This window comes from Pleurodeles waltl, chromosome 11, assembly GCF_031143425.1.
Source record: "Pleurodeles waltl isolate 20211129_DDA chromosome 11, aPleWal1.hap1.20221129, whole genome shotgun sequence".
Lineage (NCBI taxonomy): Eukaryota > Metazoa > Chordata > Amphibia > Caudata > Salamandridae > Pleurodeles > Pleurodeles waltl.
The window spans coordinates 50545691-50570723 of record NC_090450.1 but is presented as its reverse complement, the minus strand read 5'-3'; the positions used below and the strand labels follow the sequence as shown (position 1 = coordinate 50570723).

The 25033-nt window shown below is 39.1% G+C and overlaps 1 protein-coding gene across 7 annotated transcripts in view; it reads left to right on the top strand.

Annotated features, from left to right (window-relative positions):
- TNIK (TRAF2 and NCK interacting kinase) overlaps window positions 1-25033 on the top strand; it is a 623603-nt gene that overhangs the window by 513205 nt on the left and 85365 nt on the right. For all 7 annotated transcript variants that reach the window (XM_069213031.1, XM_069213035.1, XM_069213034.1 and 4 more), the window contains 4 exons: window positions 8196-8429; window positions 17479-17585; window positions 19832-19995; window positions 20764-20864. In XM_069213031.1, coding sequence (XP_069069132.1) covers window positions 8196-8429; window positions 17479-17585; window positions 19832-19995; window positions 20764-20864 — 606 coding nt within the window. The remainder of the gene's footprint in view (window positions 1-8195; window positions 8430-17478; window positions 17586-19831; window positions 19996-20763; window positions 20865-25033) is intronic.

Sequence of the window (25033 nt, the reverse complement as noted above, 5' to 3'; positions counted from 1 at the left end):
TACCTATTTGGTGAGGTAATTGCTATTCCAATTTATATAAAGTAGAAAAGGGAGAGCGGGTAGGATACACCATTGTCTCATGCCCCATGTTAATATAATTTGGGATGGATTTTCACCATGGGGACTGAATTTGACTAATATTGTTAAATCCTTGTGCAAGCGTTTTATTGAAGAAAGACGTTCTTTTTTTAACCCCCAATTTCTCCATAATGCCCCATAAGTTTGAATGATTAAGTCAAAAACGATTGTCAGGTCAATAAAAGCAAAATGTTTGACTCCCTTGTTATCCATGACAGACTTCCCTGCAATGAGATAAAGATTTAAGGATTGTTTCACAGTGTCAATTCCTGGTCTAAAACCAAATTGTACATCGGACAAAATCCTATTTTTGTCAGCCCAAGTTTCCAAATGGGACAGAAGCATACATCCAATGATCTTGATACTGGAATCTAGCAAGCAAATGTGTCTAAAGCATGAGGGTAGTGCTCTGTCTCCTTTTTTAAAAATGGGGTCAATAGTTGCTGTCCTCCAAGAATCTGGGATGGGACCTACCAAAAAACTCCTTATCATGCTTGTTAACAGAGGGGGCATAGATTAATATTAGATTTGTAAATATCAACAGGGATACCATCTGGACCTTGTGCTCTCCCAAGAGCACATTGTCCAATGCCTAATACCACTTCACTAATTTCTGTTCTGGGGTGGAGAGACCCTATGGGTTCTGATCCATCCTACACCAACCATTTAATTTATCAGGGAATTGCAACATCTCATTTCCTGGTTGAAAGATTTTTGTAAAACGGGACACCCACAGATCTTCTGTAATCAAAGTTTCGACCTTCGGAACATCTGAGTCTGAGAAAGAAGGGTGAATAACTATTTCCCAAAGCATATTACTGTCCATTGCCCTGTTTGCCACAAAAAAATCTTCCCAGGCTTTACTCTGAATTTCATTTTTCCTGTTCTGTAGCATAATTTTATATAGCTGTCTTGTGATTTATTTTTAAGGGCAACCGTCAGCTGATTATGAACGGACGTGTAAGCTGTATTAAACCATCTGTGTGGTAGAGTCTCTGAAGTGACCCTACAAATACTTTTAAACCCAGCTAGTATGGAGGTACAGTCTGCTTTCCCCGATAAACAGGATGAAAAGGATTACATATTCTTATAACAATCTTTTGATTAAAAACCACTGGATTTACCTTAGCCCATTTATTTTTAGAGCACTCTATCTTGGGCCCTTTGTTCCCTGTGCTGTTTTCAATGTGGCAGTTTAGTAGAATTGTAAAGGGATTGTGATTGCTAGCACACTTGATGACAACTTTATATTCGGAGAGATGGGGTGAGAGTTCAGCAGATATCATCATCATCATGAATTTTGTTCCTATCTCAAAGGATGATACAAGTACAAATAAATAAAAATCGTAATAAAACCAACAATCCGTTATACATGAAAGCCATAAAAATCAAGGGCATCAGAAATAGAACACTATTTGCTTAGATCAGAATAATTTCATACAAAGCATCACGCTGATCCCCGCTTCAACTGTGTAAAAAAGACCTGTAAGTTATTACAAAGGCTGCACATAAAATCACATAAAACCAGCATATTTTGTGCTTAGAAACCCTACAGGCAACCCAGAAGGTTTTACAAACGGTGCACATAAAATCACGTAAAACCAGTATATTGTTGTGTGTAGAAACCCTACAGGTCACCCTTTTAATGGTAGCCGGAAATCTAGGACGGCTATGTAAGGCCTGTACAAATGTTGGAATGAAGTGCAAATTCTTCTTATAGACCACATGAGTCCCAAATTCTTAGGCCTTAGTAGTGAAGTTCAAAATTTACATTTAGGCTCCTCAATGAATACACAACACACCAATTTTTATAGGTCGCATCAAAACATAATTTGTGTAAAATACAAATTTAATCAAGTGACTGGGGCATTGGTCATTTCGTCTCATAGAGATGATGCCTTACCGGTCATGCAGGAAATGCCAATTAAGTTATAACACAACTGTTAAAATAATTTAGAGGACAGTAGTTTAAAATACAGGCATGCAATTAGGTGTAAGTATAAAGAGTTAGAAAGCATTAGGGACTATCTACAGAAGGATGGAGCTATGTTAGATACAGAAGGGGAGATTCCTCACCACACTGTCCCTCATAAGTAGTATAGCAGCTCCTACTCACTTACTTTCTGGCACTTAAAATGCCAGATTCAAGCGACCATAACATATCTTGCAACAGCAAATACCACCAACCTAGAGCTGTCAGTCCTTATAATCCTATGTGCCTCCAGGTGCCTTCTGGTGCTATTTCTGCACAGGGGACCATAGACTGGAAAGAAAAATAGAATACAGGGTATCACCTCCCAAGGCCTACTGCAGACATGATACTCCTCTCCCACTATTTTTGTGTGGGACAATTTTGGATGGGATATGGAGAACCCTCCCCAATCCTGGTGCAACAACCACTGCTTTGTGGCCCACACCGCAGGAGGTGTGTACCATTTTCTAGGTACAGAAAGCTTGCTGTAAGATTTGTGGTAAACACGGTGCGGTGTGGGATATGGAGTCCCCTCCTGTGCTACAAACACTGGTTTGTGTACCGCTTCGAAGGAGCTGTGCACCGCTTTTCTAGGTGCTGGAAACCAATGGGAAGATCTGTCCCCTACTCCAATGGGGAGGCGCAGTGCATGATGGGATATGGAGTCCCACTTGCTGCTACAAACACTGCTTTGTGGCTGATCTCAGAATAAAATCAGTCATGCTCCCTGAAGAATGTCCCATAAAAGTAGGTACACTACTTTTCTCCCTACGCACTATGTCACTGATAAAAGTTAAACCATACTTTGGTATAAGAGTGTTTAGTGCCTCACTGTACACTGTATGCTTAAAATGTGTCATTAAAAAGAAATAATAAATAATACAATTCCCTGCCGTAAATGAAACTGCATTTAAATTTTGAATAAAAATCTTCCAAGACATTGTCAAACTCATCTAGCACATTACTCACAAGCTGATTCAAAATATTAGTGTAAAAATGTATCAATAAAATGTCAGGATCAATGGGGAAGGATAGCAAAGTTACCAGAAAAGGGGGATAGGGGAAAGAACATGCTATCAAAGCTTGGAGAGCAGTAATATGGATAGACCTAAAAGTAGCAAGGCCACTCTCAGCCCTTCCTGCCGGGTACGGAAGAGCTGGCTGTGCACAAGAATAATAGCCATGGATATGAAATGACTCAGTCATCCATGTTTCTTGGCAACGAATAATATCAAATGCAGTCACAAACTCCATCCAATCTGAGTTTTTGACCTTTGCTCGAGCACCCGCAATATTCCAGGAAATATGACTTAAGCTATTTGGTGATACCAGGGATTCTGGATCTATGGATAACTTCATAGCGTCCACAGTAAGATGGGCTCTCTGTGTCTGTGAGTCAAGGTCAGTTAAGGTAGTGGCTCTTGGAAGGCAGTGAGTCAATCATATTCAATCCATTCATTAACCCATAATGGTTGCTCACAGGAACATTGAACTCGTCCTGCTTATGTAGATAAGATCTTGGGTCTTTCTGAAAATTTGTACCACTGACTGTGGGGGAAAGCGCGGCCTTGGAGAAGAAACCAAGAGGATGGGCCCGAAAGGCTGCTTGTTTTTTACCCAAATAATTTAAACACTTTAAGAGATAATTAGCAAGCTCTGGATATCTAAACTTAATCATGATGCAGTCCCCTTTCGAGATCTTGCTAGATTGGCCAATCAACCCAACTGTGTGAGTGTAAAGAATCTCCTTTTTCAGATCATTAACGTATATCCAGCTTCAGGCTGTATCCAGTGAGCAGTTTTGGGTTTTAGGGCCTCGTCACCTTAAACTGCCACGGTTTATAGGAGAGGGACCTTTAAAGACAATCGCATAGGGGATGCAGTAAGGTGGCAACTGGAGAGGCTCTGTACAGATACATTGATTATTAATATAGGTTTCAGGGCATTTTTATTGGGCAATGCTTGCTGTCCATTTTCCTTAGGCAGCCTATTTGGATTGACCATGCCTGTTACTTTACTTGGCTGGATTGAGTGACTATTTCCTGTTAATCTACATAAATCACTTCCTCACCTATTAAGTTGGGTACCATCAATAGTGTATTATCCATAGCCCAGCCTCTTCCGGCTGTTGACAGCCAAAGACTGCCCGATCTTTGCCTGTTCTTCACCTGGGCCATTGCCTGGCACACCCTCACAGCAAGAAAGTAAAAGGGCTTATAAAGTGCCTCACTGGTATGCTGTTGTGTGCCCCACCTCCTGGCTGCCTCACAGACTGTTGTGGGTTGGGGGATCTCTTCCTTCAGTAAAGCATCCTGTGCCATGGGGGACAAAAATAGCTTATCAAGAGCCAGACTAGCATGCTGGTTGTGTGCCCCACCTCCATGATGCTGCACAGCCTTTTGGGGTTTGAAGTCCTCTCCCCTGCAGTAAGCATCCCATTCTGCAGGAAGGTAAGGGGGCTTATCAAGTACTCAGCTGGCCCGCTGGTTGGGCACCTGCCACCTGCCTCTTGGCGTTGGAGTCCTCACCCCTTCAGTAAGCATCATAATTATCATAACAGGCTATTTCGGCAAGAAACATGTTCATTGCTAATCTTGCTCAAACTCTTTGTGGTGCTGGTTGAAATTAAAATACATTTAGAGAGACAATTGAAAACTGACTGACTGCTGAACGTGCAGATAACTTGTAAAACTGAGCAGGTTCTCTTGCCACCTCCCCCTGCAACAGTTCTCCTGTCCAGCTCGCCCGCAGTCCACTACCGTGTGCTACCTTCCGTTTGGGCCTCCTGCTCCTTTTCTGCAACTTTTTCTGAATTTTCTGCTCCTCTTCTGCACTTTATTTTGCCTTTTTCTGCCTTTTTCTGATTGTTTCCTGATCCATTCTGCTTGATTTTTTTTATTTTATTTTTTACTTTTCTGCTTGTTCTCTGCACTCTATGTTGCCTTTGTCTGTTAGTTTTTTCTGCCTTTTCTTCTCCTTTCTGCTTGTTTTTATGCCTTTGCTGCTCGGTTTTCTGCTGCTTTAATGCACTCTATTTTGCCTTTTTCTGCTTGTTTTCTGCTCATTTATATGCCTTTTCTGCTCATTTTTTGCATTCTATTTTGCCTTTTTTCTCTCGTTTTCTGCTAGTTTTTTCTGCCTTTTTGCCTTTTTCTGTTCTTTTCTTCCTGCTTCCCGCTGTTTATCTCTTCCTGCTGTTCTTTCCTCCCACCACCCAGCAACCCACCCTCCCCCAAGCACCCTACTTAACGGAGGCCAACACCACACCCGCATTGGGCAAGTCCTCACACCAGCAACCCTTGCAACAGTTCTCTTGTCCAGTGGACTTCGGTCATGCTCTTTGACAGGGACATTGCAACACACAGCGCCTAGATACTCCTAGGGCTGACAGTGGTGGGCTATTCAAATGCTGATTGATTGATTGATTGAAATCGAATCCGTCTCAACATTTATTGCAAGTCAATATTATTACTGAATGTCCAAAGTTGCATTTTATCCTTTCCTGCTTAGGTAAGGTTCAGGCTGCCAGTGGGCATTCTTCTCAATGGATCTTTCCATGCTTTTTGTTTTCTCCTGTGACAGCTTTTGGCTTCATTTTAGTTTTTGGTACTCACTCTAAACAACTAATCTCCACATTACCACTGAGGTTGTCCTCCTCACTTGGATGCTGTTTTTTAAGAAGATGTAATGTTTTGAGAATACACATTAATTTATAGAAAACAGATGATGGAATCTAATCCCTTTTGCAAACTATATAGGTCACTAACCGACTGAATGCATATTTCAAAAGCGAGATGTCCACCACAAAACGCAGTAGGTGTGTGAAAAATGTTGCATTCCTACACGGTTTTGTCCAGTGTTGTACACACTCTCATACACTAATTTATCACCGTAAACAGCTGCATTTACAGTTATTTCACAAAGAGTGGAATACAGTTTCAGGTCTGGACTAAATAAATTGCACAAAGCATTGCACACACATTTATTATTTAAAGAAGAAAGTTATAGCACGTTCCTTTCAGGCAATTATAGTACTTCTATGAAAGCATTGTAAATACTAGATCTTACTTAAAGAATTTAAATTATTGTATATCTTAGATATTGTAATGCATCAGATTCGTTCTTTAAATTCCAGATAGTACTTTGCACGAACTGCTTGACAAAGATAATTTCATGCTTGCAGAGTGGTGGAAATTCAAAAATACTCTTGACATTTAGAATATATTGACTTCCTTTCATGAGGCAGATCTGGACTTCAGATAGTTTCAGCTCGATGGCATCCTGAAAGTGAGCTGTCTCATTTCTTTGTTAGTAGAGAGAAAGTTATGTCTGTGTAACATCAAAGTGTAACAATAGAAAATGAAAAAATGGGAACTTCGTATTTGGTTAGTTCCTGCGCGCTCCAGTCTTTCATTTATTTAGTTCTAGGAAAGTACGCTTTTATTAATATAAAGGTAGGCATCCTGAAAGGGAAGTACCTCATTTTATTTATTCGCAGACACTAAGTTATGTCTCTGAAACATTAAAATGCAACAATGGAAGATTAAAACGCTGAGTCACTTTTGTAGTTTGATCCTACATGCCCAAATCTTTAAATTAATTCTAGGGAAAAAACATTTTGTTTTTTATATGTCCAGTTACCCAAAATATTTGCTGTGTTAGGATCACTTTTGCACTACACACTTTTAACAGTCCATTTCCCTTACTGATTCCTGCATGCATATCATTTACCTATAATAAAGAACAAAATCAGATAATCTATTTATATGTTGACAGCATAAATCAATATATTTTTATGAAATATTTTGCAGAATGTTTTTTGCATCTTCTAAAATCCAGAGTGATTTTAACTCCGGTAATAGACACTAAAATGTGTTTGCATGTAAGTTATTAAATTATATTCAGTTCATTTACATTGAGCTAAGTTTTCCAAACGTGGTTTAAGATATTGAAATCATTTTTAAATGTCAACATGGCATTTAAACTTAAAATACTACTTGGGCCAGAGAGGAAGAATTCATTTTTGCTTAGTTCATTTTAATACGCCCCTGTTCCCATGCATTTACCATTACCTTAACCAGCTAATTTGTTCGCCCTGATATGATATTGCTCTAAATAAGTTTGCATCTCACCATTATAAAAGTGAATCAGTTGAGTGTTTGAAGACACTAGCCTGCACTCTATGAGGATATTTGTAGTGGCATGTGGGTTAACAAAGGAAACTATTAAAATTCTGCAACAATTCATGTTGGCCTACTAAGTCATATTGTGAAAGTGTCTGTCCTTCAAATTTGAGCATAATACCTATCAAGTGAATTTCTCAGTATATGGGAACTCACTGTTTAAAAAAAAAAAAAAAACACCCCCTCCCCTTGGACCATTACATGTAATGCAAAAGAGGGAACCATCTGCAATAATAGATGATGAGAACCCTATTAATGAAAAGAGCAATGTCTTCATCAGAGATTAGTCTTCCCTTCCTACTACAACACTATACAGAGTTCAGTCGTATTGAACTTCTCAGAGATTTGGTTTGAAAATAAATTTCATTCTCTGTGTTTCACAATGGTGTTCTATTAATGCATTTTCCTAAGGTTTATATTTTGGGGTTTTCTCACATTGTTTTTGCAATGAATGTCACCGGTCTGTAGGGACCTGTATGTATTATACTGCACATATGTTTATCTGTGTAATTCTTTAGCCTGACTTAAAAAGGAGTAAAATCAAGTAAAGTGTCTATTAGCAGAGAAGGTCAGCGTCACAGGTCTGAAATCATCGTTTACTGATGAACAGTTATGTATAAGCATACACATTTGTGGATTTTTATTACAAATAAGAGAAAAGTTAGCCTGTAGATTTGCACTTCTCTCTGATTATTTTTCTGCAAGCAACAATATATACACGTGTAGATTTTCATATGTAAGAGTTTGTAAACCTATTCCAGGATTACACTTCGAAATTTTGGACTGCCTCAAGTTTAATGGCAAAACTTGGATGAGTTTTGAGGATTTGTAAAATTCAGTTAAAGTATACTTAAGCGCAGGTTGCAAAACTGTGTGTGCGGATTTTCTAATTTATTTATAAACAATCCCCTATGTGATTAAAGGTCGAAGGATGGAGTGACTTATTTTGCTCTATTTCACAGCTTCCTGTTCTGGTGTCTGTTAAAACACAAGGGTCATCTTTGTCTGGATCTCAGTCATTGCATGAACAACCAGCCAAAGGATTATCTGGCTTTCAAGATGGTCTAGTCTCTCATCGGCCTGAGTTGCCACGACAAAACTCCGATCCAACCTCTGAGAATCCTCCTCTGCCTCCTCGAATTGAAAAATTTGATCGAAGTTCATGGCTCCGTCAAGAGGAAGATATGCCACCAAAGGTAACATCTGAAATTAACTATCTTCTTCAGATCATTTGTATTTTTCAGCATTGAATGAATATGTTAAGCATGCTCTAGGCAATGTATACATATAAAAAGATAAGCATTAGATGCACTTGGTTTCCTAAATCATGTTACCAATCAATATTGCAAAGTTTCCTAGACTGTGAGTCTAGGAACTGTTCAGATTTTTTTCATGTTAAAAGAATTATTGGGAAATGCAGTTTTTTTTCAAACATGTGAATATGTGAAACTATAATATTGAAAAAGAACACTGCCACTTCTATTTTACATCTGAAAATTACCATCAGCTTTAAAATGGATTCACAATCCATCTAATCCATTTAGAATCCTTTTGTTACTGGTGGAATGTTTTCATTGATTTCAGATAATCCGACATCTACTTTGATTTGCCCTTACTGTATGATGGGGTCTTTTTTCTAAATATAGGGTTGGTACCAGATAAAATATGTGTTATGTCGCTCCGCAAATGTGCGATCTGGCAATTAAATTGAGGGATTTTTGCATTTTATAGTTTGAATTTCATGACTTTACATTCTCTGATAAACCTGAACACTGCATTAAATTATCACTTTCTATTCCCACTTCTAGGAACATTTCCTCATGGTGAGGAATGTTGGAACACTGTGCTTTTCAATTTTAAAGGTCTTACATTTCCCAGCTCCATGCATGAGTATATCATTTTGGCTAGGTTTATTCTTTGCATTTTATGAATTAGAGTCCTGGCGTTATATTTGGATACAAAGGACTTCAAATTCCAGAATGTGAAAAAATACCTGTATGAGAATATCTATTCAGGCAAGTATCTGGGAATCTTGTGAGCTTTGCATTTTTATGTAGTGTAAGGCCAGGGTGCAGCAGCCAGCTTAATATGTAGTGATCACTACAGTAACCACCCAAAATTATTGAACTCCTCCATACATTTATAGGAGGAAAGCAATAAGCACAAAGAATTAATCCTGGAGCAGGTAAGGGCGGATAAGAACCCAAGAGGATTGAAAGGAAAGTGGACCTTTGTTAAAAAGAAACAGAAGCTCCATTCAGCATGACTTTATACATAACATTCCCAAATATAAATTGCTAGGCAAACAAGTATAACAGTTGCTGGGTACATGCCTAATATAAGATTGTTTTCTTTGTAGGCAGATAGAAAGGGAACTCAATTACTAATGGTCTAACTAAAGGAAAAGTTGAGGTTGTTGTATATGGGAACAAGAATGGCTCTTTTGTGATGGATCCGTAGAAAGAAATCCAGAGCTTGGATCATAAAAGACAAATGACTAAAAGTTAGGCAACAATTGACTACTGGACATACTGGTGAAATAAACTGTAGTCAACGGGAAGTGAGTGGGCACAGTGAGATGCAGCATATACCTTGGTGACAAAGCTAGGCTACGGGTCCCTAGACCAAGGTTTGGATCTTTCAAGGTAAGCAGAGACTGCCATTTTCAAGTACTATAGTGTGTTGCAAAGATGGCATTGTCCCGTGGAAAATTACTTCAGAGGCGACAGCACCAGCTACAAATCCTACATGCTTTAACAATAATTGGAGAAAGAAATCTATTTTTCCTCAATATGCTCATGTGAAATAAGAAAAACTCTGTGGAAGATACTTCTAAATGTATTGACCATACACTTAGACTGTTCTGTTCAGCTAAATGTAAGAGTGAAAGATAGCTTGTCACATTCTGGAGACGCTTTCATATGAATTTCAAGAGGAGAAAAAAATATATGCATTAAATGGCATGCCTTGATGAATTAGCTTTCAAATATCAATGAAATAGATATGTATGCTGTTAGACCTGACAGTCTTGGGGGGCTTGCCCCAAAACATTTTCCTTCACCCCACCTATTTTGCTGGATTAATTTTTGTTGGCTTTAGGACTTTACTACTGCTATGCAATTTCTCACAAATGCTATAGAAAGATTTGTGCTATGAGCTTCAAAACTGTTTGTTTTGGAGCGGTCCGTATTGTACGATAGCAGTAGATGATTTGTGGTGATGAAACAACAAGGAAGATATTTTATAAGTCAGCTACAGATGACCTTGGCAAGCCTGTTGTTTCTAGTGCCTAGCATATTCTAAGTCTGGTGTTTGTTCCAGTTGTCTGTTTTTAATGCAAAGGGTTTCCTTACTATCATTTTGTTTGTCCTGCCCAAGAGCATTTCCCATTATTCCCCAGAGTTGTGACTGGATGACTATATCCTTCCACTACTGACGTGAGGAGACTATATATATATATATATATATATATATATATATTTTTTTTTTTTGTGTGCACTCCGTGTGAGTGCATGTCTTTTCTCTTTTCATTATTCCTTGCCCTTCATCTGCTTGCTTTTTCCTCCCCGTCTGAACTCCGTTACTCCACAATGCTCCATTTTACTTCTTTCCTGCACCATGTGGTAAATATTGTTTTTTTTACTTTTTTTATGTGGACTTGCCATCTGCAAAGTGCTACCGGCCTGTTTAGCACTTGTGCACACTTGATTTTTGATTACACTTTAATTTACTGCTGCTGCTTACCATGTTTGAGTGGTATATTAAAAATTGGTCAAATGTGTCATGATGTATGTTCCTGCACACTTCACAATACATAAGTGTGTACACACTCAACACAGGTGTGTGCATATGTCATAATGCAAGTGTGCACAGTGGTGGTCATCTTGGAATGGGTTTTCTTTGGCATCTGTACATGTGTCTTGATGCAAGCATTCGCATGTGAATGTTAAAAAGTATTGTCAAAGTGAATAGCTTGGCCCTTTGGAGTGGAGGCCTACTTACTTTGCTTTTGCTTGCCTAAATAAGTGATTAGAAGTCCAGATGTAATGAGACTTCCCTATGCATGTTTTGTTGAGTGTATGAGATAATAGTTGCTTTCTACTTTTGTGTTGTAATTGTGTAAATTAAGAAAAGATGACAGCAAACGTTTTAGTTTAATTGAAGTATAAAATCCATAAACCTTTGTATAAAGGTCAACAAATGACAGGAGGTGACATCGTTAGCAGTGCAAGACATGGGTTATCATCAACATGCTAGCAAGGGGAGCTACCTACAGCCGAACAAAGCACCGAATAGCGATGCACCCTGCCATATACTTCTCTGTTTGTTCATTTATCTACTCCAATGAATGTACCATCAGCATGCTCAAATAAGCAGTCTAATGTGGGCCTCCTGTTCCTTCAGTAATGAGACAGACATGAAGGTGCTGGAAGACCATACTGCGTGGGTGTTTCATTGACTTTTGAACCAGCTAACGGATGTTCATCTTCAGAAACTTTAAAATATTTGCCTCATAACTGATGAATTGCATAGCACAGGCACAACGTAGAGGGTCCTTCATTATACTGTGATCGCCAGGCTACTCCCTCACTGAGCCAAAGTTTGGTAGGAGATAGACTTCGAGTTAGAATGTAGGATCTTCCAAGGTAGCACATAGGGAAATTGTGGCAATTAAAACTTATGTGGTCCTATACAAGAAAGATGATAGTGTTCCATTGACTCTGTTATCCACATCTAAGTACACTGAGATGACATTGAGAGAGAGCTCAAAGAAGAACTCACTGATATGGAAGAAGTTTGTGAAAAAGTCAAGGACCAGATTTTAGGAAAATGGCTGCTAGAAGTCGTAAAAAATAAATTGGCTTTGCAGATGGTGATCCATAGAGCCCAAAGTGCTCAATAGGAATATGGGTAATGCAAACCATCTGCACCTATTCATTGAGGTCTTCCTGAGAGTTTGAAAATCGAAAAGGTTATTCACCAATGGATAATTTAATGACACGGCAAAAAGATCAATATGAGTTAATGGAGCAGCAATAAGAATAATGATAGTAACAATCGCTTTATTAGTCTAGAAACTTGCTAAACAAACCTTCAAGACTACAGTGTGATAAATTCAACCATCTTCATACCGCCTAGAAGCATGAAAAAGTGGAAAATGACATCTTAGCTTAGTAAAATAATGGATCAATCAAATGGGAAAACAGTGGTAATGGAACATTCAGTAGGAAAAAAAGCAGCAGAATGAACATGCCTGATCATGAGTGATGCTGTAGATGGTAAGAATGAAACTACCCTCTAAAGCATTTGTAGTCATTACTCATGAATGGAATTATTTGGAGGTACGTGCACAATAGAAGTCTAGCAGCATGTACTCAAGAACTTCGTATAAAAATATACAACTGTGACATGTATCTGTAAGCTATTTGTTTTTGTTCACCTTTTGGATACCCAAGTACCTCTACAACTTGATATATTGTAATGATTGTCATGGCAATAAAATATGTAAGATTGTGGGAGATAGGTAATATTCCATCTTCATGTCCATGGCCCCATCTTGATAAGTTCTTGTGTAGTATGACTCACTCTTCAATTTGTTGGATCTGGTGTTACATCCAGAGCTGCCGACTTTGACACCAAGGAACCAGGTTTGAGTCTTGGCATCAGCTCAACATCCGGTCATTCTGGGCAAATCACATAATTTCCTCGAACCTACCAAAAAATGAATGTGTTTATGTGTAATGTAAACTAATGTATATTTAAAATACTCCAGTACCTTCAGATCGAGTTTGCTCCACATAAACTGCAAAAGTGCATCCATTGAGGACTAAAATCATAGCAGTATTGGTCATGGTCTGCGCGTCGCTAACCACTGTAGGCTGCAGTACTTGGAGAGATGCCTGGCTTCTTACTGGTTCTGGACTGGCCACGATAAGGGTGACCTCCTCTGGTAGCCACGGTGGTGCTGACTAGAAAAACGCCAAGGCAGACCGTACCCTCCAGAAGGAGTCCCATAGGAAAAACCCAAGTAATGGGAAAAAAACTATCACAGGATCACCTGAAAAAGAGGAAATAACAATGAAAAAATGCAAAAATAGAAGTCAATGCTGCAGGGAAAAAAGCAGAAGAGAGTAGAAAATTGGAAACAGGAGCGAGGATCACCACCAAGACAGAAGTGCTTGCGACTCAAGGAGGAAGGGAACTGCAATGCTTATATACCATGAAACAGAAAGGACTTATGCCACCATCTTGGACTGAGAAAAGCCACCTAGAAATTAATGTGAAAAAAAAATAGAAAAGGAACAGGGACAAGGCATGCTGGGAAGACAACCACCACAGAAGAAGACAATATAGACAACCAAGAAGAAAGAGGACAGGAAGAAAAAGGACGCGAATAGGGTAAGTGGGAAGGGAAAGTGAGGGAGGCTGCCAGGGGCCGCGCCACGACCCGGAGCACAAAATATGCCTCCTGGGCCGCACTCTGGCACTAAATGCCAAATAAGTGGCAGAAAATGGGCCACGGCGGTTCAGGCATCCCGAAACATGGACTTGCTGCGGCCCAAAAAAGGCACGCTGCAGTAGTCCGCGCCGTTACAGTATTGAGTTGAATGAGTAAGGAACCTGAATGGCCACTGTCTTTAAATCTTTTTTTACTACAGTCTTTAAATACATCTAAAGGACCAATTGAAAAAAGACTTTTGATGTACCCACTCATTATGAAACATTGTTATTGGCTGAGGCAGTACTGACCATCAATATCAGCTGAAAGTGCTAAGGCTTGATAGACGAAGGCACAAACAAGTGTTGGGGTCCCAGGCATTAATAACGGAGAGTGATGATAAAATATTTAAACACGCATGGGCTAAGCAGTAATGAACATCATTGTTGCCAAGGTGTAACGAGATTGAAAGGCAACAGAATTAACAAGTTTCAGTGGCACCAGCATTAGTGCCCCTTTATGGCCCAATGGGTTAAAAGTCACAGGAGTTCCAAGAGTGAAGGGTGGTGTTGCCTGGCTCACTTTCACTCAAGAATTGTGACATTTAAAATAAATACACGTATTTCTGTTGTACCTGACTGATCCACGGAGCCCTGCTTGCATTTGTGAAGAGGGCACTGGGTCCATTATCCTGGGCATCATGCACTTTTACCAAAGTGAAGGAGGCAAAGGGCGGGTGACAGTGCCCTGATGCTCTATCCACAATCGGACAATGGGTATTACCCATAAACATAATTTAAGGGTCGCAGTTGCGACCCCTGGCTTGCCTTTTGCGAACACTGGCACTGTCTTTGCGACCCCTGGCTTCAGAGGTGGAAAGTTCAGTGCCAGGAAGACTGTGGCGTCTCGTCCGTTCGTCGACGTCAGTTGGATTCCACTCTGTCTTTTGTCAATTTTTATTTCACTAATAGCGAATGATAAAATATTGGTCACTATTAGTGTATTAAAAATAGGGTACAGTTAGCTTGGAATATGCCCTTCCATGGCAACTGGGTTCAGTAAAAATGCTTTTAAATGTATGTTGTGTGCGGGCTTGCAGGTGAGAGAATGTGTTTGTGAGAGAGGGCGTGTTTTACGTGTGAATGTGTATGTACGTGAAAGTAGGTGTGAGTGAAAGTGGAGGTCAAAGGGCGCGTAATGCCACTTCCGCTACTCCAGACATTTTGGTGAATTGACCTCTCTGGCATTACTGTAAATGACATCACGCAAAGGTGCTTTGAGGACGAAAATAAAAATACTAAATTGGAACTGGTCTGTGCGGCTCTCTCCCTCTGCAGTGATACAAATCATAAATCACAAACAAGCCCTTCACTGGCCTGACCTGTTATCCTAAGTTTGCCACATACCGCGAGGAAACTTGCATAAATGAGCATTCCTTAAGCCAGCTACTCATGCATAACTCAGTTGTTTCACGTAACATTGGTGAAAGTTTTAACCTGTGAAATATTTTATTCTCATTATCTTTGACATTGAAACATCCCATATTTTTGCTTTCTTTGTTCTTTCAACATCTTCATGTTTGCTAACATACGTGAGGGAAAAAAAAAATGCCTGCCATCTGAAAATGTTGCATATAAAGAAATATCATTCAGAAAGCTTATTTGTTTTTGTTTTTTAATTTTTCCAGTGTTTGTAAAAATCCAACATATATTTACATTACTCACGGGTGCATATGGCACATATGTTTTGTTGTATAACCAAACTTAGGGGCATATTTACAAGAAAGTGGCGCATCAGTCCTGATGTGCCATTTTTCTTGCTTTGCCCCTACCACACCTTGCGGGGGGAAAGCTACTTTCTCAGAGACCCCTTCTGGTAAATCTCCATTAATGAACTCTTGACCAGTTGCACAGCAGGGAAAAGCAATGGCCTGCTCTCCCCATTTACCTGAATATTTGCACAATGCAACTAAAGTAATCACCGTCCTTTTCCAGAGGTGATCCTCACCTCCTGCCAGTAGCTTGCATCAAACACCAATGTTCTTGTTTGCGCCTTAGAAAGTGGCAACAACCCTGGAGGTTTTCTTCCCACCATCACCAAATTGGATCCAACTAAGGGAATCAACTAAGCAATACTTATACAGAACACTCATACGGACGCCTTCCACCACTCTCCAACACTCCTTCTCAAAAGCTGTGCACGCATCACCCCACTGAGCCCCCAGAGCAAGGTATGTGTGGAATTCCAATGTTCTTGTTTGCGCCTTAGAAAGTGGCAACAACCCTGGAGGTTTTCTTCCCACCATCACCAAATTGGATCCAACTAAGGGAATCAACTAAGCAATACTTATACAGAACACTCATACGGACGCCTTCCACCACTCTCCAACACTCCTTCTCAAAAGCTGTGCACGCATCACCCCACTGAGCCCCCAGAGCAAGGTATGTGTGGAATTCCAATGTTCTTGTTTGCGCCTTAGAAAGTGGCAACAACCCTGGAGGTTTTCTTCCCACCATCACCAAATTGGATCCAACTAAGGGAATCAACTAAGCAATACTTATACAGAACACTCATACGGACGCCTTCCACCACTCTCCAACACTCCTTCTCAAAAGCTGTGCACGCATCACCCCACTGAGCCCCCAGAGCAAGGTATGTGTGGAATTCCAATGTTCTTGTTTGCGCCTTAGAAAGTGGCAACAACCCTGGAGGTTTTCTTCCCACCATCACCAAATTGGATCCAACTAAGGGAATCAACTAAGCAATACTTATACAGAACACTCATACGGACGCCTTCCACCACTCTCCAACACTCCTTCTCAAAAGCTGTGCACACATCACCCCACTGAGCCCCCAGAGCAAGGTATGTGTGGAATTCCTCCTCCTCCCATTTTAAAGTGACACCATGATGTTTGCCCAGACACTGTGAAATCAGTAGAACGTTTTGGAGTTGCTCCTGTTGCAAAATCCCCTCAAACCTTTGTGTCGAGACATATAACTAAATCATGGACTTGACTCTTGAATGATTGAAATGTCGTTCATTTTGATTGATAAACAGTTGAAGTGGCTAAATTAGAAAAATGCAGCCAAGATCGGAATATGTGTCCATAAGAGAAATGTGGCCACAAATATCCCACATGAGAAAAACATTGCTGTGCATAGTTTACAAGATGTTTCATCGCTCACATAATATATTTCACTGTGCCTCATCCAGAAACTATCCAGAAACTATTTTGTGTGCGTAAATTCAGCTTAGGTGCATACAAATATAATCGGTAGATATAAACACCTGTAAATAGGACAAAAAGTTGGCTATGACTGCAGATGTTTTTCCACTTCTATGTTTAGGGTTAGGATGGGAAAGGTGTGTGATTGGGGTATTTACAAATATTTCACATGGGGGTTCCTACTCAACCAGCACATAGGAACATGATTCACTCCTGGATGGTAAGGAGAGCCTTCAAATTTCATGAGGGAGTAGGATAACGAGTTTCTCCATGAGTGAATGTATTTTCATAGGAGTAAAAATTTAAATAAACTGATCTTCAGGGCATATGTGAAGAGTCAAAGATTTTTAGCTTTGAGCTAAATGTTTGTGAACAGGAGCAACCATTTATAAAGGAAATGTATTTACACACACTCAAAAAGTCCTTAAATGTTATTTTTAGTGTTTTAAAAGTTTTATATGCTGCAGGCTCTTCCATCAGAAAGAGGTTGTTGACTAATCACATTACATTTCAGCAATTTATGTTGATTTGTTAATTTGCAACTTTTTGCCTAAAATGAATTTGACAATTTTTTTTCAGGTGCCTCAACGGACAACATCTATATCCCCTGCACTGGCGAGAAAGAATTCTCCAGGAAATGGCAGTGCCCTCGGAAGTAGGTTAGGAACGCAACCAGTACGAGCAAGGTACACATTTTGACATTGTTATTCATTTTGATCAAATAGAGCAGTGGTTCCCAACCTGTGGTCCGTGGACCTCTGGGGATCCACCAAGCCTCCTCAGGGGTTCTGGGACTGCTTAGGAAATTAAATAACATTAACAGATTAGGTCCTCAGCTTTTAGTAATGGCTCTTTGGGGAGTCCCTAGATTCCAATAATGATTCAGTGGGGGTCCCCGGGTTACAGTAATGATAAAGTGGGGGACCACAGAAGTAAAAAGGTTGGAGCCGCTGAAATAGAGTGATGTAACACTAATGGCAACAATAAAGTGCCTTCCTAAAGTTTTCTTGGAACTGGACCTGTCTGTGAATAAACAATGGTACTACAAAGCTCTGAGGAAGATCATATTTACAAAGAAGTCGATATGTGTGTTTTATTGCAGTTGGTTCAATATAGCTTTGTAGTTTTGTGTTTTTTTCAGTAGCCTTTTTCTTTTTTTACCCACTCTTTGAGGTTTCTCCTTTCCTCATACATCACCACCTTCCTCCTATATCACCACCAAATTACTCAAACTAAACACTTTGTAAACTACCACACTTTAAAGAGGAAGTGTTGGATAAAATAATACAAAGCACTTTTCTCTATGTGGAAGAGTAATTTGTGAGAGACATCTGGTGGGTCAGTTGTAATCACAAAATATATCTGCAAAGTCTTGATCTTAGTCATGCCTGGTGCATGTAAAGAGCAACTCACTTTTACAAGCAACAACAAGGCATGTCTTTTGTGGTGTATGCTATAGGAGGCAGAGAGCTCACCTTCAACCAGGAGGGCCATAAGGAATCAGGTGTTGTAGAAGGAGATTGCGGTGGCGGGCTGAGGGATGCTGCTGGTGAAAGCAGAGGGTGGTCTGGGTTACTGGGGTACAGGTGAATCTGATGCAAGTTGTTCCTGATGCAAGATGTAGCTGGAGTGCAGTACTCCTCTCTTGTCCAGTCTAAGGTTCACACAAGATGTAGGTTATAGACGAGGGAGTGGGCCGAAATGAAGGTAGATGGGAGGACTTTATTTTGGAGCATAAAAGACGCTCCAACTTGAAAACCTCAACTGAATTGTAAAGGAACATATCTAGCATCATAGGACTTGTTTGCAAATATTTAGAATCTCATGCAAAGTCAATGAACTGCTATTCTGCATAACAGCAAAAGGCAAAATGTAAGATTGAGTGCTGTTACCCCATTCTACTGTATGCATGCTGTCTTTATGTTGAACCTGGATGATAACCATCCTTGTAACTCCCCATCTAGAGCACTAAATTGTCTTTTGAAACTTTAGCATTGATTATTACCCGTTGGCGTCGGCGTAGGAAGAATTAAAGCGGAGTAGACCCTGTGAAATGCTCACTGTGATGTGACCGTATAGGTGTCATTGTCCATCTTTTATTTCTACAGTGCCATAGAAATGAACGATGGACAATAGTGCTAAGTACAGTCACAGTGCAAATGGGACTGCACTACACTTATCACCCAGTGGAACGGCATTGTTTGCACATCCCTTATGCTAGCACTAATTGTGGCTGGAAATATCATATGAGACTTTGGCAGAAGCTAAGCTTCATTTTTTATGATTTCGTCTACTGAAGGGAGTGATCACTGCTCCCCTCAGCTACAAAATAGTGTCCTGTTCCCTCCCCTACTCCTCCCACCAACATGCCCATACATACATTTACTGCCTGCTGAAAGCAGGTGATGAATATATCTGGTAAAACCCAGTGTAATGTTGAAATTCGTGTGGTTTTATGACATGAAAAAGCACCTATTGACAATTCACCATTCTAAGAGGTTCAACTCATAAATGCATGATACTGTGTAGATTATACTAGGTGATAAAGGTAAAATCGTATGTGATTTAACAGTGACCCTAGTACCATGCAGCTCGTAACCACAACCCATGTGTGCACATGTGGTCTTGCCATCCTGGCAAAGCAGCTCATGTGGAGACAGCTTCTCGTCAAGTAAAGGGAAAGTATGGTTGTGCTTAGGTAGGCGTTAGTTAGAAAGATTTAAAGGGTAAATGGTTCCAGGTGAGAGCTCCACCCTAATTCTTTGAGAAATGTTATGACAAAGAAGGGACACAGTGCTAACATATCAGTCATATCTTTGTATACAGTTCGACTTCCCTGTATCCATTACCAATTTTACACTATAATTATGATCTGACAGAAATTCAAACGGTATTGTGACAAATCTATTATGTAAATCTGTTGTCTTAACAGTAATCCTGATCTTCGGAGAACTGAGCCTTTCCTTGAACCTCCAATCCAGAGGACGAGTAGTGGAAGTTCTTCTAGTTCCAGTACCCCAAGCTCCCAGCCGAGTTCTCAAGCAGGGTCTCAGCCTGGATCTCAAGCAGGGTCCAGTGAGCGTAACAGAGTGTCAGGTGAGGTTTTTGCAAATCCTACCTCTTTCTCATCCTACCTCTTTCTGTTCAAACCCTAGCCTGCTGTTCTCACATACCATTTCAGGATGATATCCCTATAGTCCATTTATTGAATGTTAACTGTCTTTTAGTAGATTACCTAGATGCACAGTTAATCTCAATACTACTGCTCATGTGAGTTCTGCAGCACTCCACCCTTTTTCACTCAACTGTGTCCTAGGAATTTCATACAGTGATACAATAGAAGTTAGGCATTATGGTCCCTCCGTGTTAAAGATGCCATGTTTACATTTCCATTCTTTTGGTATCTGTAGTGATGGTTTTGATCCCAAATCATTTAGTGTGCTACACAAGAGAATTGATTCACTCCTGTATATATATAGCAATTCTTAACTGAATGAGATTTGATAACATTTTAAGCTCGTGGAGCCAGTAAGCAACAATGTTCCTGTTGGAGCTGCATGATCTTAAAATTGTAGATGTGCACACCAATTAACATAATTTAAAATGTACCTCTGTGTGTTGCTAAACACTTTGCTAGACTATCAAAATACTCTTATTTTCATAACAAACTACTTCAAAAAAAATACCAAGAAGCTTTGATTCCAAGATCATGCATGGATTCCATGCTCATATGGAGTTATCGCTCCCTCTGTTTCTAAATTCACTTGTTATAAGGGGGTTAAACCTGAATGGTAGATATGTATTAATCTCTCAAGTGATAAGAAATTTAAATATTAATCTTGGGTGTTTTTTTTTTTTTTTTAGCTGTAACACCCATACCTGAAGGTTCACCAGTACCACTCCATGAACCTCCAAAAGTGAAACAAGAAGATAGCAGGGACATGACCCGCCCAAGTCGACCTGCTGTGAGTATGAACTAAATTATATACAAATGAAATAAAAAGTTGTTAAAATTAATGCATGTTTACCTACTAGTCAAATGGTAAATGAGGGCAAATTGCGGTAGACTGTACAAATGTATAAGTTTTTCATCATTGAAATAATTTGGGAAAACATTTTCATAAATAATGTAAACTGTAATAGAAAAAAATAAAAAAATTGATTTTCAAACATGATGTCCAGAAGTGAACACAAAAGGGAACAGAGTACAATTTTTTCCTGATAACCCTTAAATCTAAATTTAAACTTGTGGGTCAGTCTGTGTTTTACTATATTGTATGAAAATTCCATTTATGTCAAACCTAGGTATACGTGGACTCTGCAAATTCATACCTTCCCCAGGACTCTCTGAAAGTGGCAAAGTACTTGCAGGCCATATTAAGAAAGAGAGGGGAAAAGGGAAGGGGAAAGAGAGATACAGGAGCTCTTCTGGCAGCAGGATAGTGGAAGCCAGTCCAGAGTCCTGTTTACTGGGGAAAGGTAAGCTGGCATCCCCAACGGATACGTGTGGCATACATGGTGCTCTGAATAAAGGGCCAATACCAGAATGATGAAATATGTGACTCTCAGAATATATTAAGCTAGTAGTAAAAATGTAGTCAGCTTTCCTTGCTTCTTGATGTTTGTGGGTGTATTGAAACTAGACACTGACCAGGATACAAACACTGACATGCTGTGCTTCAAAGATCAGGGTTTTTGTGGCAACACAGAAACCTGAGACAGACCCGCAAAAAGAGCCAAATGAGAGTGGAAGATGAGGAAAAAAGCTATAAGGGAACAAGAAAGAGAAGTATAATAAAAGTTAGGTACTGCACGTTGGGTGGATGAACTAGCGAGAACAAAATAGCCAATGCTACCAAGAGATATTACCAAGCACAGACTAATATTCAGAGTCAGGGTAAGTATGCTCTGCTGCTGCTACCCTAAAGTGATAAGTACACCTCAAACTCCTGGATTCTACCCTGGACTCCTTCCTCTTTTATGGTCCAACTTTCTTCACAGGCCATTGTCCTCTCTTTCAGCAATTCTAGCCTAGACCTTGGTGATAAGTTCACTCTTGTGTTAAGTAAATGACTCATAAGACTTTCTCTGATCATATCAGCTTGTGTCTGTGGTGAAATCCTGAAATTTAGCCAAAAACAAACTTTCGGCATTATGTAAGCCCCTTCTTCTAAACATAGCATATCAAATTTGACCTGCATAGTTGAAAATATCCGAATATTAATGGTGAATAAGTAACATATACTTTAAGGTTCAAGCTGCAATATTGTGTCTGCCGTATAGTTTTGCAGTGTTTCTCAAATTTTTCAATTCTGTTCTGGCTTGAATAGTGGCTTTATACTGTTCATCTCCAAGGGTGCAGATAATGATGATTCTATATTTAAATGTCAACAGTATAACTAACCTGTGTCACCTTTAAAATAAACAAATTGTGCTTGGAATTTGTCCCAATGAATTAGCCTTTATATCAAGATTACTTTCATAACTCTTGGTAATACAGTGTTTTTGAAATACTTCAATTCATACCCTACGTGTTCTGTAAACAAAATACATTTGATATTCATGAATACAACCTCTGGCATCAACAGAGTGAAATCCACCTTGAGCTCCTGCATTCTCAAAGCCATGAGAGCTAAAATGCAATATATCTGGATCCATTTATGCTCCATTGAATCATGGTTCTTTATAACACAAACTGTAGCTAGTTGATCAGGTATCAGTGAAAGGCCAACTCCTAATCCTGGTTTTGATTCTTTAATTACAGTTAAATCAGTATAGAATAATAGTCTAAGAGCCTGATTTAGATTTTGGCAGATGGGTTACTCCATCACAACGGTGATGGATAATCCCGTCCGCCATTCTTTCTTATGGGATTTATAGTTTGGCAGATGGGATATCCTTCACTTTTGCACCGGAGTAACCCATCCGCCAAAATCTAAATCTGGTAATTAATTACCCACTACTAATTTAATTATAGTTTCACATTAATGGATTAATAATTTCCAATGGAACTATCATCTTATCCTTATACCTATTCATTTAAATAAATATGTAATTCAATTATTAAATAGCTATCCTTAATTCATTTGTTAGTTTAACCTTATTCCTTTAGATATATGTATGGTGGTTTATGAAAATAAAAGGTATAATTAATAACAATAAATTAGTAATATTTTTCTTTGTATTGTTATACTAATAATGTAACTGCAAACCCACTTTTTCATTTTTTATTGCATTTTTCAAGTTCCTATTAAAAACTGAATACACTATATTTAATTGTAATCAATAATTTATTGTTTAACTGATTCTACTGCATTTCTTATACCTACCTAAGGCAATATAGTGGCAGATGATGATGTGGTCATCTTAATGTTCTAACCCACAATATAATTGTCAGGTGGCAGAACACAAATGTGTGCTATTTTTTGCTTTCCTTTAATAAGTGTAGGCTTCATCCAAACACAGTAGCAGGCAACTTGGGACCTTTTTATTCTTCAGTCATTTGTTGTGTTTCAGAAAATCCATAAAATCAATACAAACCGGCAGTATGCTACAGTAGCTAAAGTACAATACTGGTCAACCCCTAGCCTTATTGTGATTCCTGCATAATGCTATCCACAATGCCAGAGACTTCTCCAATTCAAAACAGAAGCTAGAAATAACTGTAATTCATGTTCTACTCCTCCCATATGACAATTACATAAATATTCATATCCTTGCTTTGTTTGCCTTTTTGGGTAAAGTCTCTAAGAACTGTGTGCTCGCCTACATTCTCCATGACGAGTATAGAGGTAAGAGGGAGAAGCCCATTATACATAAACGTCTACACCATGGCTGATTCTATAAGACAAGTATGCATGGGCTAAAGAAGAACTTAGCATCATGACAGACTACCCCATTTCAACCTTCTTCCAAAATCAATTCTAAAGTATTTTATTTTTTGTAATGTATTCTGGTTCAGAGCACCACTCCTAGAAGTACACACCTATCAGATTGTCCCTGATATGTGAACACCTTGGTTATAAAAAGATGATAAATATGTTCTATGGTTTTTAATCCAACCTTGATCTTAAAGCCTATAGGATTATTACAAGCATACTTAGTTATGTATTTCATTTCAAATGTCCATGTGGGAGGAGCTGTTTGTATACATGTAGGCTAACTTTACAATATTCTTATGAATTTAGTTCAGTTTTGAGCAAACTGATACATGGTTGATCGTAAATTTCCTCAACTAGTTCGTAATGTCTGCATAAAGGAAAATACATAAAGATGTTCCCCTCCTTGTGTGTACTGTCGCAATGGAATTTTACAGTAGCTATAACTCAAACAAACAAATAAATCAGACCCCATCTGATGCATTCATGTTCTGAAAGGTTGACTTAGGCTGCCTTTTTGGTGGAACTATTTCTATCTGCATTGTTAGTGAAATAATGTCATTATAGTTTATAATACAGGTATGTGCTTGAATTGTAGAAGAGCTTATTCCTTAGATCCCAAATATCTGGAAGTATGAAAAGTTTTTCAAGCAGTACCGAGAAAGTCTACCTAAAAATCATTGAGGACAGAGGCAAGAGACCTAAACATGGATAGTGTGAAAGAAAGAGGCATATTAGAGTATAAAGAGCATAATTTAATAGATTTGAGGTGTTGTTTTCAGAACATGCGACACTGGAACATGATGAAGGTAGGTGTATGAGAAACTACTTTTGAGAGTTTGGGCCCCATTTATAGTTTGGTGGGCAGTGTACTCTGTTGCAACCTCAACAGAGTACCCTGCCTGGCAAACCCTCACTCAATCCACCTCTGTATACATATTGGCAAACCTTAAGTACTCTATAAGGAGATTTCTTTTACTATTGGGTACTGAAAACTTCCACTGATGACACCCAAGGTGGGTGGAGAGGAGGCCATTAGCTTTTTGATTTTGTAAAACAAAAAAAATCGATAGTCGGGTGTATGTGAATCAAAACTGACAGTTGTATGGCGGAACCACACATGGCATTCCCATGTATGTCTTTACAATGCCATCATAACGCATTTACAACAAAAATCTTGGTAACACATATGCCTTTACCACGAAACATTTTGTAAAGGCATGTTGTTAAAGGCATAAGCATGATAAAAATGTAAT